Consider the following 13240-nt stretch of genomic DNA (forward strand, 5'->3'; position numbering starts at 1 on the left):
GTCACACATATGGAAAGCAGCTATGATAAAACAGATAGCAAATGTTTAAATGTCTTGGATAAATTATGCTTTAATATAGTTAGGAAGTAGCCCCTTTATGCATTTTTCTCATGCAACATAACTGTATGAAACAAATGTGAACCATAAGAAAAAAGGGAAACACATTCCACATACTGTAAAAGAGATTCACTGGTGGAAAATTCTTATTTCATTATTTATTTTCCATCTCTGTGTGGTCATAGAAACACTACTAAACGCATAGTTATGAGCTAATATGAGGCAGGTGTTCATATTTACTGTGTGCTGATGCAGAGATGCATGGCGCATGAGTGCAACATAGAAAGTGGGGTTGCATTAAATGCATGAAAAAAAGACAAAACCTGCACACTGTACTTTCTATGCAGTTTGTGAATGAGGAATAAGCCTCCGCCGCTTGAATAAGGCACTTACCAGCGGAGTGTGCAGACCTCAAAGCTGACATGTTGATCCACTGCTGTGCTGCCTAAAATCCCTTGGGGTGTTTGAAATAATCAATACAGCACTGCTCAGTCAGACATGAGCAATCGGCCTGGAGGTGGTGGCGGGGCGGGGGGTTACGGGATCAATTTTATGTCTTTGTCTAATTATGACTTTAAGAAAAAAAAAATCACGGATTTCAACAAGACAAGGATGGTTAAAGTGACTGTGATGGCTTAAGTTACCGCGGATAGCCCATCGCCAAAGAACGGTTACTATTGGTGCCATTTTCAGACGGACTGGTTCCTGTTTGTTTGGCTAATTTGCTTAAAGGGGCGACGGGGGAGGCAGAGCTGAGGGGAGGTGCAGGCGGGCAGGGAGGCAAGGAGGAGGTGGGGGGAGCTGGGGAGCGAGCGAGGAGGGCTGCCAACAGAACAGCAGTCCAATCCACGCGCAGCCGGGACTCCTTCTGGCGCCAGGCGCGCGCGGTTCACTGAGATTCAGAGAGAGAGAGCGACAGAGGGAGAGGCGCGTGACGAGTCGGAGCGGTGTGGCTCCTCGAGACCCTCGCTGGGACACCACCTCCTCCTCCTTCGCAGTGATAGTCAACAAGTGCGGCCGTCGTGTTGCGTTTAATTAGAAGAACCAACATCAGCCGCATCTGGATTTCTCCTCGAGATTTGGGAAGTTCCACGCGCATCGCTCAGGAACTTTCGCGCGTTTCCAGCCCCTTCATATACGGACACACTGAAGTAGTACTTTTTAAAAATAATGTGCTTTTTCTGTTTGCTTTCAAAGACCTTCTTTCTAAAGACCCGCACGCGAGTGTTTTGTTAGGTTGCCTTTCTGCCGAGGCTGGGTGGAAAAAAGTGGGTAAAAACCTTCCAGAATCCAATTTCCAGGTAAGTACCTTTATAAGTACACCTGCTATAAAAAAGAACTTATTAGCCTGTATGTCTTTGCTTTTCTGCTGCCCACAGAACCACATCATGATTAAAATCCGCAATATTACCAAACGCTCTCGTGCTGCCTTCCCATAAGCCTCATTAAATTTAAATCTCTCTTCTGTGTTTTCTTGCCGCTGTAGGCACCTAATAATATCCTCAGCTATTAAAGATACATAAACGTTAAATTCCTTTATTCTTGTGCCGGGCTGAAACGCCTTGTTATAAGCCTAAATACTTTTACATAATTTTATTACATTCCTGCAAAAATACATTGAAAACCACAGCACAGTGTGTAAATCCTATGGTGTACTATTTTACTTACAAATGCAGGGGTGTCATAACACAGCTGCAGAATGCTTTAGGTGGACAAGACGCCTCATCTTGTCCACACCTCCTGCTGAGCTCAGGCTGATGAGGATATGAGGGGCCCTTTTTTGTCTTTTTAAGAAATGTTGTGTGTGGCCTTAAGCTATGAGGCGCCTGCCAAAGTGATGGGTGCACAAAAAATGACAAATGAGAAGAAGACACCGCAGCTCCATGGGGCGGATGACCTCGAACACAGTGAGGGGGGCTCATTGTGTGCTCAGTTCAGCCCACCAGAGGGTGCGCAGTCCTAAAGTGATGATCCTCCTGCAGGACAGATGGGAGCAATTTTAGAGCGCACAGCTATTCCTACCATGAGGCTGTGAATGAGTGGCAGCAGTCCTTGAGATGCGAGAGTTCTGCAGAAAAAATGCTTTTCCTGTTTTTTTTTTGGTAATATTGTTTGCTTTTCTTTGCTTAGATATTAAATGTAATGTAATTAAGATTGATCTGCACATGGCCTGCACGGTGCTCTCAGAGCAGCGAGTGATTTCATGTAAGGAGATAATATAAGTGATAATGCCAGAGAAAGAAAAATTGCACTTTTCTAAATTGAATGAGAAAATACAGGCGATGACCCACGAGTGTACCTGCTGTTTTATGAGATTTGCTGAAGTGAAATGGATTTTTTTTTTCTCCTAATAATTGCATTACACCTTCAGCAAACATTGTGGGCATATCATTTTCTCCGCTCATTTTGGCAAGACAAAGGCAGCTGGCTGTGCACTCAGAAAAGAACTTATTTAGCAGGAATTACTGGCTCTGTTAGTTCTTTGTGTATAGACTCTGTGCACACATAACCGCTCCTTTTACATAGTAGTAGTTCTTTTTTTATTATTATGAAGAATAACTTGGTATTTCTTTGCTTTTTTCAGTGCACAACATGGTGAGAGGATTCCAGCGTTGCTTGGTTAGCTCCTAGCTCTCTGAAGCTTTTAACATCCTCACAATAAAACCTGAAAATACAGGTCTCTGCTGGAATATGTTCAGCAAACAGCTCAATTTTTGGATGAGTGCCTTCGAAATATATTTCAAAAGGTTATATAAAACTCTTTCAAATCAATTTTAAAGGATTATCTGGAGATAAGCCCAGATGCTTCTGTGAATAAACTGATCATTTTGGTATTTTTTAAGCGCTAATGAAGCTGTGATTATCCTCATTAAATGCTGAGAAACAGGTGACACTATGTTTGCTTTTGCCTGACAGAACTTGCAGGAGGTCACTGCTGAATATGCAGGACTTAGCAGGGCCTGATATGCACAGGAAATCCCTGATCTTCAGCGGCTTTGCCCTCTTATGGGGCTTGCTGTTTGGAATATTTTTCACAGGTGTACCAGTGGTAGCTTGTCCCACAAGCTGTCACTGCGTAGAGAAGAATGGCTTAACCGTGGTCCAGTGTATGTCTCGTAACCTGGAGAAGATCCCTGCGGATCTTCCAACAGATACTGTTATCCTGCTTTTGGCATCCAACCACATCACTCACATCCCCCATCATGCCTTCAAGGAACTACACTACCTTCAGGAGCTGGATCTGTCTAACAATGACATCAAGACCGTGGACGCTGGAGCATTCCAGGGTGTTTTTGACAGCCTCCTTGTACTGGATTTATCAAACAATCGCATCAAAAGTGTCCCCAAAGAGGCATTTGCCCGCCTACGAGCAAAAATCAGCCTCTCGAACAACCCGTGGCACTGTGAGTGCACGCTGCAGGAGGTGCTGAGGGAGCTGCGGCTGGACCCGGAGACGGTGAATGAGGTGATGTGCCACACGGCGGTGCAGGAGGAATATGCAGGCAAACCAGTAATCCAGGTGCTGGACTCAGGGATCAACTTTTGCAACTTTCACCACAAGACAACTGATGTAGCCATGTTTGTGACCATGTTCGGGTGGTTCACGATGGTGATTGCGTACGTCATCTATTACGTGAGGCACAATCAGGAGGATGCCAGGAGGCACCTGGAGTACCTCAAGTCACTGCCAAGCAGCTCACAGATCAGCAAGGACTTTGACACCATCAGCACGGTTCTCTAACAGGCCTGGTGACTCAGGAGGTGTAGTGTGTGTGTGTGTGAGAGTAAATGTTTGGTTATGTTCAGAATGACTAAAAAGCTGTTGCAACACATCATCACTTATGTTTTCAAGCACATCATAATCATTGGGTGTCTATAATAGAAAATACTGAGTTGCCCATAAGTGATGTATTTTACATTATTCCCAAACATTTGCTTTGGTTTTATGAAATATACGTAAATTGTTAAAGCCCCCAACCAAACAAGGCAGCAATGAGAGCACAAAGTGAGCAAAATGCTGCTGAAAGTCACAAATACACAAGGAGTAATAGATCCAGAGTGGAGAGATGAATGATCCTTCCCTGGTGTCGATCCTCCATGTGATTGAATTTGGACTGAGACGAATGAGGAGGAGTACAGTGTCTCCCAGTTACTTTGTATCGACTGATTTATGTTCTTTGTGTCACTCTGTCAAGGTGAAGGCTATTTTTGAGACTCCTGCTAATATATGAACACGATCAAGATGTTAAAATTCAGTTTGCATTGCACATGCATAATGACCCCGCCTTCAGAAAACCTTTACACATCAAACTGTTGGCGCAGGAAATAATATTTTTTACTTCATGAAGCATCATGTCATGTTAAAGAGTATTTAAACTAGGAAAGCCTGCCATGCACTTGTAGCTCTGATATGTTTTTTTTGTAGAAGACTTAATCCTTTCTGGTCTAGGTTTAATGTCAAAGAAGGTGAAAGGCTCTGATCCAACTTCTTTATTATGTAAGGAAGTGAAATAAAAACAAAATTAGCACACTACGGCGCATCATATCTCTCAAAATATGAACTCAGTTTCTCCGATCCCAATGACTTTTGGATTTTCACAGGTTGATATTATAGGCAACATACAGAAAATGCAAAAATATCTTTACGCACACTCTATGTTGCATCTGTTTGTATTTTAGCTGTCTGGTCTCAGCAGTCCATGATTTATTTTGCAGTGTACATGGATACAATTTCAGTGGATCTTAATTGGAAGTATGTTTCATTTATGCACCTCTTAAATTTCCCAGATTATGCTGTAATCAGACTGATCACTAAAGTAACACATAGAAAATTTCTTATTGATAAGCTAATCTCTATTGTATGACTCTCGGTCAGTTATACCTATTGCTATAACACCCCAGATGTCAAACTCATGGTTTCAGAATTGTAGTCCACCGACGATCAGATGATGTCATAGTGGCCACGTCCATCTCCTATATACCACCCATGATTTTATCCCAAACGTTGATCTTTTTCAGCCAGTGAATTAAATTCTGAAGTGCAAAAATAATAACAAATATGCCCAGAACTGTAGTTCTTCACCCATTCAAAATGGACATAATTCAGTTCCTGTTCATTTACATAGTCTTCATAATTTAGCTGCGGATTCATTTTACAAACTGCTGCCAGGCTTTGTTGCACATTTACACACAAAATAATTAAAGATTTGTACATTAATGTGAATTAATAAATTCAGTTCTTTCATTAACTGACAAGAACTGCAATACTGATGCAAAATGACCTTTCCTAACTTAGTTTTTTGCTCCAAAGGGTTTCATAAGAACAGTAAAGTGGAACTGAATACTTAATCTGGAATTATTCTCATCTGAAAATACTATGTCATTGTCTTCAGGAAACTATGCAGATAAAGGTGTAACTTACAGAGACCCATTTAATATCTTTAGTTTGTGATTCTTCACAAGAATGTGTCCTTTTGTGCAATCAAGATCAGTGATGGATCATGGGGCAGATATTTGGTCAAATATTCTGATAGCAATGCTTTGCTGTCCCTTGTCCCTTAAGAATCACGCCATGGGAACGTCTGTCACTTAAATGCATCTAAAACCAAATAACTGATGATTGGGTTTAGACACGGCGGCTACAGCTAATGAGTACAACATGCCCAGTTGTGTGAATGATAAGGTGAGGTCTTATTTCCATTATTAAATTAAGTCTGAAGGATAAGTTTATCATGAATTGGAGACATCAGAGAATTCACTGAAAACTAAATTCCTTTTCTGTCAGTTTGTCATCCTCGTGTGTTGCTTTTATCAATCTTTTATTGAGAGTCTCATGAGTTTTGCTTTTATCTGCTGGCTTCACAGCCTCACAGTAAAGAGGCAGAAACAGCCTGAACAGCATCACCAGAGTATATTCTGTCTGCAGCCAATAAATCCCCCAAACTGCAAAACATTAGGCATGTTCTGAACATGCGATTAGAGCCGTTTTACCTGTTTGTAAAAAGACTTACTGTTAATTCATACTTTGCAACTCAGAAATTAAATGGTTTGTAGATTATTATTTTTATTTCTTTAGTCCTTGCTGGTGATTTAAAAATACTGTCTTCATTAATTTATTTTGCCTAATCATGGTGTTTATTTTGGTTTTTGCAAAGTTTATTCCACATTTCACTTAATCTGTTTATTACTGTACCAGAAACGTCTCCAAACAAATTGCTTCTATTGGGATTAATAAAACTGTTTATACTATATTGTGTTGTACAGTATTGGTGGCCCAATGTGCGCAAATCTCAACAATGTGTCTGCTGGACCTGTGTCAGGCAGGTTGATTTGGTCCTGTCAGGTTTGAAATGGAAAACAATGCAAGTAGCGTTTCCCTGCAGCCATATCTCCAGACTCTCTGTCCAGATTATAAAAACCAAATTACTGAGCTAAAACGCCCATAGTCTAGTCAGAAATCTCCAGATGTTTGTCACTGTGAGGGAGCCCTTCTGCATTCTTGCATTACGCAACCTTCCGATTCAAGGTTACACTATTTTGTGATAACCTGACACAGTAACAGTGGCCTGTATAGAGGGCAGGAATTCACAGCTACAAGGTGTTGAGAATATTTCATGGAGGTTTGACAAACACACTCTGACACAAATATGGTAATGATGCTGAAAATGGCTTTTGTTTGCTAAAAAATTTACACCACTTCTAGTTAAGTATTCAAATGTTACACAGGCGTGCTATAATATATGTGCACAACATACAGAAACCAAGTTGAGCTAAGTACTTCATTACGTCTTAGGTCAGGCAGTTAATCAGTGCAGGTAAAAGAAAAAAGCCATCACAAAATAACTTTAATATACAAATAAATGAATACAGCTTTGAATTGCAATTTTACAGTCTAACTTCAAGGTTTGTATGAATATGTGTGCTGGGTGTTGCTGTTTGTTACTGTCAAGCATCACATATTATCAGTTACCTTACGCCTCAGTCATACAGGCCATGAAACTGGGTGGTGACCCCCTGGCAACCACTGGCCACTAGGAAAAAATTGATCTGGTGAGAGGTTGCTGACAGTTGCTAGGTTAAAATGATCGTAAAGAGGAATGCAGTGCTGCATCAAAAACCTGTAATTGCAGCAGATGGCCATCGTCACACACAGTTGCCATGGAAGACGTTGACATGCCTCCAAACACTTGCCAACTACTCGCTGAACGTTAGTGAAAATGTGAAAAGTCTGTTGCAACCCAGTGATGGAGACTGTCCTCGGAGTAAATCATGGACCCAGGAGACATGCTGACAAAAAGTACTTCACACAAAGCAATGTAGCGATTAGAGATCGTAGAAAGTCTTTTCAAAATGCTATGTCTGAAAAAAGGTGCTGGAAATGTGAAGTCGGTGGTGCCAAGATTAAGGATGCTGCTGTTCAAGATATGATTTGAGAATTCTTCCAGTGTGGATGCAGCTTAAAACAACACTTTTAGGCTGAAGGCAAATGTTTTCTGTTTTGTGTTAGACTTCTTTGAGTTTAACTCTAGCTTGGTGAGTAGTTGGAGAGTGTTTGCAGACAAGACAATAACAGGGAGGTGATTGGAGCTTTTTGGTGCAGCACCCTCTTAGCAAACTGTTTCACCTAGTGAAAGCCAGCGACCTCCAGCAACTACTTCGCAACCAGTTGGGGAACACTCTACCAGTAGTTGCCAGAGGATTGGCAACCAGTCTTGAAGCCAGTGTGACTAAAGGTTTAATTAGCATGCCTTAGGCTCATTACCTTTTTTGATTGTAGCATACATGTGTTTGGACACAAACTCAACAGGATTTTTTTTTCTGGTGGTTTACTTTGTTGGTCAGGAGTTGATTGTGTCCAAGTACCTACTCTCTGGGATTTCTACACCATAGCACTGTGCACTGTGCGTTAAGCCCTCTCGCTGTCCATCCTCACCACTGCAGAAACAAAAACATCTTCTGTACTTTCCTCATGTAGTGACTCCCACTCACGTAGTAGTTCAAACAGGTTAAAATAATCACAAAAACACAAGTACTCGACCTACTCCAGGTGAAGATTTGTGTTTAATTTTGCATATTGTCATTCAGTTTTTAAACTACTGTAAGTATCTTTGTTACAAACGTGTCTGTCTGTGTAGTTTTGACCTGTCATACAACAATGTTTGTGCTGGCCAATGTGTATAAAACTTTTCTGAACAATTTTCTGAAGGAATGCACATGCCATCTGTGTTGTTATTTTGTAAAATATGTCTCTAGTTAAATCAAAGTGTTGAGGTGTCTTTAGGAAATTGTACCTGTCAGTTTTCTTTTCTTCGTTAGTAGAAGAATAAGTCTATGAGCTGTGTATTTCTGTGATGGAAATGAAAGGGCTCTGATAATCATAGAGATTTTCTATCTGTTTCAGTAATTACTGTGTGTTTGTTTTGTTTCTCTAAATTAATGGACACCTTACCAGCATTTCAAAAATAAACATTTCTTTTCAAACATGCTTCAGTGGCCAATTTTTGCTGCTCCTCATGCTGCTCCCCCAGCAGTGGTGTTTTAAGCTCTGTGGGTAGTTGCTCCCTACGCCCTCAGCCTCTTGGCTAGTTCAGGAAGCTTGCAGCCAATCAGTGCTGAGCTGGTGTTGTAACTATAAGGAATGAGAGTTTTGTCTCATTCAGGTGCTGGCACCAGAGGTAAGTGCAGAAGTTGTCATCTGATGCTGACATCACCCCATGGTTTGTGATGTCGTGCTCTTCTTTCAGCTGCTTCCTTTAGGAGTAACATGTCCTCCTTCACTACATCTATCAATCATCTCTGTGGTTTTCTTCTTGCTTCAGTAACCAGCATCCTGGATATCCAGTATCCTGGATACTGAAAGGACATTCAATATCCACTCCCCCTCCTCTGCACCAAACCATTTCAGCCTTGCAACTCTAACTTTGGAGGCAAACTGCTTCTAATCCTGCCCATCCTAGTCACTCCCAGTTCAGCCCCCCATTTTTTTGTCAGTGCCACCGAATCCAAATCATACATCACAGTAGGTCTCGCTACCATCTGGTAAACCTTTGCTGCTATCCTTCTGTCACAAATCCTCATCAGTGTGCTCCTAGTGCCGATCCCAAACCTGGATAAATGGGGAAGGTTGCTTCAGGAAGGGGATCATCTGTAAGTGTCATATTAGAACACACAAGTTTAATTGAGTCTTTTCCTAAACGTAATCTGTTTGGTTTTATTTATATATTAACATATAAATATATATAAGTTTTTATTTTTTACAGAGCCAGTTCACAGCAAAATTTACCTCATGGTAAAGACTCTACAATATTAGTGGAAAAACCTCAACAACCCAGTGAGGAAGCACTTGGCAATGGTGGGAGGATGAAATACCTTTTAACAGGAAGCGAGATCCAGCAGAACAAACTTCGGGAGGTGCAGCCTTGACCAGTTTGGGGGTGAAGAGAAGGAAAAGAGAATGAAAGGGAGACCATTTATTAATATGCCGTAGTTTTACATAAATATGTTCAGTGAACTGAAGGGAGTGGAGAAGACAATAGCAGCAAAACTAAGGAATGGTCACTTGGTGCAGCCCTGACTGTAAGCTTCACAAAAAGGAAAGCTTTAAAACTAATCCTAAAAGTAGAGACGTCTGTCTCTGAAATCAACACTGGGAGCTGCTTCCTCAGGAGAGGTGTCTGATCGCTGAAGCCTCAGCCTCAGCCTCCCATTCTACTTTTAGATTATAGATTTGGGAGCCTCTCCTAAATCCTATATGGACTAACTTCTTAAAAACAGACTACACTTGACAGTTTCACGTCAGGAACCAGGATTGCACTTGCTGATGTGTGGAGGCATCAGTGCCAAAGGAAATCTTGTGTGAAACACTGGTTGTTTTGGAAAAATTAGTGGTATTTGATTTCATGGACTCAATGTGACTGCAGCTGTCAACATATCAATACCCACTGTAGTGTTTCGTAAGTTTTTTGGTTTGGGTATTGTACATGGTTGCTGTGCCAAGGTGAGTTATTAAAAGTTTGCTGTTGATGTTCTGGCAGCTTTCTCTGTAGTTTATAGACAGCTTTGTCATCACCACATTAAATGGTTGTACCCTTTTTCCTCAGTGAGTTCCATATATAAATGAGCTGTACAAAAAATGGGACATTTTTGTCAAGTATCTTTAATTTTAGTCCTTGCTTATGTAAGGACTCACAAGAATTATTCTTGTTTGGACAAAGAGAAGAACACAAATGGAACAAAAAACAGAAAAATATGGAATTTAATTTGCTTTGGTGAGTCATCAGCTGTCAAGGATTTTGACTTACAAGTTTGTTTTGCGAGGATTTCGGTTTAGAGCACAGTGTTGTGATTGTTCAATGCAAAATAAAAAAAAGAAAAACAACTGATTGTTAATCTTCTCCACAGCTGCTTCTCATGGAGTGGCCTCTTGTGCTGTGAGTAGGGCAAGCTTTTGACTTGTCCCGCTGGCAGTTTGAGAGTGGAGATCGATAAAAGACGCATTACAGAGATAAACACGTGCCTGCAGGACCACTGTTAAAGGCCAGTCTCTAAAGCTCTGCAAAATACTTTACTGTAGCATTTATTTTAATTAGTGCTTCCTGAACCTTGAGCGAGTGACTTTTTTTTAAACTGTTGTGCTTTTTTTGGATGAGCATTGAGGAAGTGGCAGCAATCTTTATGTCAACACTTAATTTGTTAATTAGATGTCCATGCTGAAGTTACAGAGCCAAAAGTGACCAGTGCAATCTTCCAGTGTTAATGTGCTTTGGACAGACGAGACCATGTTTGGCCATAATGCAGAGCACGGCATTTGGTGAAAACCCAGTGCAACATCAGTCTTCTCTCCCCACAGTATATATTAGTATTTTAGAGCCAAATGCAGAGGTAGGAATTAACAAAGTACAAATACTTTGTGGTATAAGTACAAATACTTTGCTACTATACTTAGAATTTTCAAGTATCTGTACTTGATATTGCTACTATTTCATGACAGACTTGTTACTTTAGGTTTAATGCATATGAGGCTCATATTTAGTAACTCTGCCTTTGAAGAGGCAAAAAAAAATTTATCATATGTTGCATTACATAGACGTAGCTTCTTGGTCGGAAAAATTAAGCCAGCGCATAAGTGTCTAAAAACCTGCATTTTATCTGAACGCCACTAGATGGCGATAAGTGTTGTTGCAAAAAGACATCTTGTCCTACAGAAATCTATGGAAACCTAGCTTTCTGAGACGACCTTTGTCAACATTTCCTTGCTGAATTCATACTGGGTCATATTGAACAAAAAATAAGGATATTTTGTATAGTATCTTTCAAACAGAGAATTATCTGTGTGATGAAGCCTTATGCTTGTTGACCAACGAGCTACCAATCATCAGTTGTTAGCCAGTGACTGTGCGGTTTCACAGACAGATCTTAATTTCCTTACGTCTTTTTGCAACTAAGGTGGCAAAAGCGGAAAAGCTAATCGCAAGGCTTGAGAACAGGACTTTAGAAACCAAAGTGTGATGTCATGGTATAAGGCTGGGCGATATGTAAAATTTTTCCAACTGACATTCGTCAGTCCAATAACTGACGATAGGCGATATATTCGTGCATGTGACTTTTTGGCTACATTCACACTGCAGGTCTAAAATGCGACAGCAAACGCGCTCTAGTGTGAATGCTCAAAGCGGCCCGCATGTGCAAAAGAAGACGTCACACACAACGCGCTCTGTTTAGACCCAGACCAAGCAGTATTGTTTGACTGATGGCCCTTAATATAAAGACTTCGGACTTTACGTTTCCCAATTTTTGCTTTAAGTTATTTTGTTATTTACATAATAATGTAAATAACCTAATAATTATCCTTATTGCTGTTTTAGAGAGGCGGTGCTTCAAAGGATAGTTGCAGATTTCTGTCAGAATCTGCAGATTATACAGTACAAATAAAATGTTCACGTTGTCTTCCCGACAGTTTCACTGACATCTACACTGGATGGCCAGGAAGCGTTCGCGATGTCTTCTCGGGCGCTTCTCCGGCGCTGATAATTGGCGTCTGTCTTGTGTCAGTGACGTAAAAGACGGATTTAATGTGACATGACCGTTCAAACAGCAGTCGCTTTCTAAAACATCGGATATGTATCGGATTCAGTACCACATACGAAAGTGACCCAGATCGGATTTGAAAATATCGGATTTGTGCCGTTCACACTGTCATACCATGATCGGGTATGGGTCGCATAGGGTCAAAAAAATCGGATTTGATGCGCTTTCGCCTGCAGTGTGAACGTAGCCTTTGATGGGCGGAACAATGTAGTCATGCACGGACTGATTTGCGCGTTTAGAATTTATACGTTTTGTTTGGAGGGAATATTTTACTTTCTTTTCTTGTTTGTTTCAGTATTAATATACCTACCTTTTGGATTATTCATTTATTTTTTCATTTGAGATGGGCCAAATTGCACAAAAAAATGTAACTTTACGTCAGAGATTTTTTTTTTAATGTTCGCTGGAAGAGACATTTTGTTTTTAACGTACTTTTCGAGTGTGTAAATAAACACTGGAACGACCTGTAAACATGGTTATAGCGGAAAAAAGAAGCCAGTTTCTCTTTGTTTCCCTCCCCACCATTGTGGGTTTTTTTATTTAAATAAATGTTTTTGTTTTTTCTGAACATATATACTGCCTTTCTTTCTGTTATGAGTTTGAGTAAATGAATCACTACATTTGGGTGCACTCTGAGGAGGGTGCATTTGTTCGCAGCTGGAAGAGGGTGCCGCAAAACAGCCCTATTATTTTTTCCGTTGACTGCTTCTCTTAGTTTCAACCAGCATTATTAGCAAACTTACTCATCGGCAAATAAATAAATCGCTCTTGTAAAAACTCAGCCTATCGTCGATAGTCGATATATTCGTCCAGTTGCCCAACCGTATCATGGTAGCTACGTCCATCTTTTATACTGTCTGGGGTTAAAGTGGGCCAGAACGGTCTGGAACTGTGTTAACGGTGCAGATGTCAATCAACTGCAGTTTCAGTACTTCAGAATGTAGCTAGAGCTACCGAAGAGGAGTGAGGACAAACAAAGTCTTTCAGCAGGTAATTTTAAATGCAAATCTCAAATACCAAACAAATATCAAACACACAAACTATTCCAGTGCAGTGTATCAGACACTGTGTCTGCTAAGTGAAGGTACAGTTGTAG

The 13240-nt window shown here is 40.7% G+C and overlaps 1 protein-coding gene across 1 annotated transcript; it reads left to right on the forward strand.

Annotated features, from left to right (window-relative positions):
• The first annotated feature begins 465 nt into the window (after window positions 1–465).
• lrrc3 (leucine rich repeat containing 3) lies at window positions 466–6308 on the forward strand. The gene is made up of 2 exons (XM_005450468.4): window positions 466–1358; window positions 2642–6308. Exon 2 carries the CDS (start codon window positions 2999–3001, stop codon window positions 3797–3799), a length of 801 nt encoding a protein of 266 aa, XP_005450525.1. The 5' UTR covers window positions 466–1358; window positions 2642–2998; the 3' UTR covers window positions 3800–6308.
• The last annotated feature ends 6932 nt before the right edge of the window (window positions 6309–13240 follow it).

Source organism: Oreochromis niloticus, linkage group LG16 (genome assembly GCF_001858045.2).
Source record: "Oreochromis niloticus isolate F11D_XX linkage group LG16, O_niloticus_UMD_NMBU, whole genome shotgun sequence".
Lineage (NCBI taxonomy): Eukaryota > Metazoa > Chordata > Actinopteri > Cichliformes > Cichlidae > Oreochromis > Oreochromis niloticus.

Coding starts and splice junctions, on each gene's coding strand:
- lrrc3 (XM_005450468.4), top strand. CDS start 2,999: ATGCAGGACTTAGCAGGGCCTGATATGCACAGGAAATCCCTGATCTTC.